The following is a 2401-nucleotide window of genomic DNA, read 5'->3' as shown; positions in this document are numbered from 1 at the left end:
TGAAATGAATATAACTTATTTATACTAATAAATAATATTAACATCGTACTTACACAGAATCAACTACAAACAACAATGGTGGAGAGACTGGAATCAGCAGCTCCACTAATGAATCCACCATTATTTTTCACCTCCACCAAATACCTCAACACCTCCTCTGTAATCACTTCCCCCGGAATCAGCAATGGAATTCCGGGCGGATACGGACACACCAATTCCCCACATATTTCACCAATACTTTCTCTAAAACTCACTTTCTTTTTACTCACAAAAAACGCCTCTCGAGGGCTCAATCTCATCCCACTACACATCCCCATAAAAACCCGTACATCATTCGGAATCGGAATCGGAATCGGAATCCGTGATTCCGACAAGTACTTTAACCCCGACACAAGCCTAACAACATCATCTCTCCTCGTTCCAAGATTTATCGCAAACGTAATCGAACGGGTCCCAACAAGTTCCGAAACCACACCATAATTTTCATACAAAATATCGTCAGCTTCAAATCCCGAAATCCCAAGCTCCCAAACTCCGACTGTAATCCGTAAAGGATCGATTCCGATGTTGACACCGGAATCGAGGATTCCGATTCCAGGGATTTTTTTAATGAGGGATTTTGCTTCAGCAGCTATTTCAACAGCTTTATCGAAGATTTTAGGGTTTTCGCTAATTTGAGCCCTGGAGGCATCTAAAGAAGCTAAAAGGAGATAACTTGGACTAGTGGTTTGAAGGGTTTGTAGACATTGACATATTTTTTCTCGATTTATAATATTTCCTGACACGTGTAACATTGATGATTGTGTGAGAGATGATAGCACTTTGTGGGTTGATTGTATGGCGAGATCGGCGCCTTGGTGGAGAGCTGAGGGAGGGAAGGAGTTGTGAAAGGCGAAGTGGGCCCCATGAGCTTCGTCCACTATGAGAGGGGTATTTTGGGAATGACATAATGACGAGATTTGTTGGAGATTGGTGCAGATTCCGTGGTATGTAGGGGAGGTTATGAGAACTGCAGATGGTTTTTGACCTTTTGTTTCCAATTCATTCATTGCCTTCTCCACCTGAAAAGGGCAATTTGGTCATAAGAAAAAAATATGTAGAATTAGTGAGTTTTCTAAACATACCTGTGAAGGAGTAACACCAGAAGCAATGTCCCAATCAGAATCATACTCAGGGGTAATGTACTTTGGTATAACACCAGATAACACCATGGAAGAAAAAGCTGAGATATGAGAGTTTCTTGGAAGAATTAGTGTATCTCCTGGTGAACAAGTAGCCATAACTGATGCTTGGATTCCACATGTTGTTCCCCCAACTAAGAACCATGTTTCTGTAGCTCCGAACAATTCAGCTGCTTGCTTTTGAGCATCTAAAATGGGTCCCACAGGTGTGAATAAGTTGTCAAGTTCTGGAAGCTCAGGTAAGTCATGATGGAAAGGTTGTAGTCCAATGAGATTCGACAATGAAGAAGGAGCTGCTCTACCCCTGTTATGTCCAGGAAAGTGAAAACTTGCAACTTTTTGCTCGGATGAAGCTTTTAGCGCGCTAACTAGTGGAGGAAGTTTATGGTGTTTTGATTGTTGGGAATTGGAAATTACCGTTTTGTCCTTGATGGATTTTATCTTGTCTAAGAGCTTCACCTTCTCGTGGTTTCTTTCCTGTAAGATTATGTAGGAAAGCAACATGATTGTGATATTTAGGGTTCAATACCAAAGATACACCAGATTTTCCTGATTTCAGCACAAAAATTCGGCGTCGAATTTCTAATTTCTAGTCTAACATGTCATTGTATTCGAAAACACAGAAGAATTGAACTAAAATTAGTAAGAAAATACAAAAAACAAACTGTAATAACGAATTCAAAGCCAGAGGGATTTTAGTTTTTTACCTCAGAAATACAAGCCCTTGTTGTACTGCTATACCCAAGGCTCTGCAAGAGCACAATTTACAGAGATGATTTGAGCTTACTCGATAGATGAAAAACAGCAAGTATTTAATAGAACGCGTGTATGGATTACGTACCAAATGTAGAATGGCGGACGCCATTGTTGATGTATGTACAAAGGCGGAACAGCGAAGCTGATCTTCAGGCTCTAATTAATCATATGGACCGGAGTACCGGACCGAACTTTACTAAATCTGTTTTTGAAGTTATAAGCCCATTAGAACATTGAGAAAAAAGAAGAGTAAATTACACGAATGGTCCCTATGGTTTAGGGTAATTTGCGTGTTTGGTCTCTAACTTATTTTTTTTAACTCGGAAGGTCCCTACTATTTGGTTTTGTTACACGCTTGGTCCTTGTTTTACCTAAAAAAACTATTTTGCCCTTGATTTTTTAAAATATTTAAATAAACGCATCCTAACCCCAACCCCTCTCACTTTACTATACATATCTCATCA

General features: G+C 39.8%; 1 protein-coding gene across 1 annotated transcript; it reads right to left on the bottom strand.

The window, feature by feature from the left end:
* Positions 1-2129, bottom strand: LOC145062777 (uncharacterized). Its single transcript, XM_079010368.1, has 4 exons — positions 2023-2129; positions 1889-1930; positions 1125-1658; positions 1-1061 (listed from the first exon to the last, which is right to left on the bottom strand). The coding sequence occupies exons 1-4, from the start codon at positions 2044-2046 to the stop codon at positions 60-62; spliced, it is 1602 nt and encodes a 533-aa protein (XP_078866494.1). The 5' UTR covers positions 2047-2129; the 3' UTR covers positions 1-59.
* Positions 2130-2401: the final 272 nt, after the last annotated feature.

This window comes from Lactuca serriola, chromosome 7 (assembly GCF_051521515.1).
Source record: "Lactuca serriola cultivar US96UC23 chromosome 7, Lser_US96UC23_V15, whole genome shotgun sequence".
NCBI classification, from domain to species: Eukaryota; Viridiplantae; Streptophyta; class Magnoliopsida; order Asterales; family Asteraceae; genus Lactuca; species Lactuca serriola.
Note: the sequence above shows the minus strand (reverse complement) of the source record. Positions and strands in the feature narration are given on the sequence as shown.

Bases quoted from the DNA above. Each gene is read 5' to 3' on its own strand.
- LOC145062777 (XM_079010368.1), bottom strand. From the start codon at position 2,046: ATGGCGTCCGCCATTCTACATTTG. The intron at 1,931-2,022 runs GTACGTAATCCA...GTGCTCTTGCAG, and splicing joins CGTCCGCCATTCTACATTTG to AGCCTTGGGTATAGCAGTAC. The intron at 1,659-1,888 runs GTAAAAAACTAA...ATAATCTTACAG, and splicing joins CAAGGGCTTGTATTTCTGAG to GAAAGAAACCACGAGAAGGT.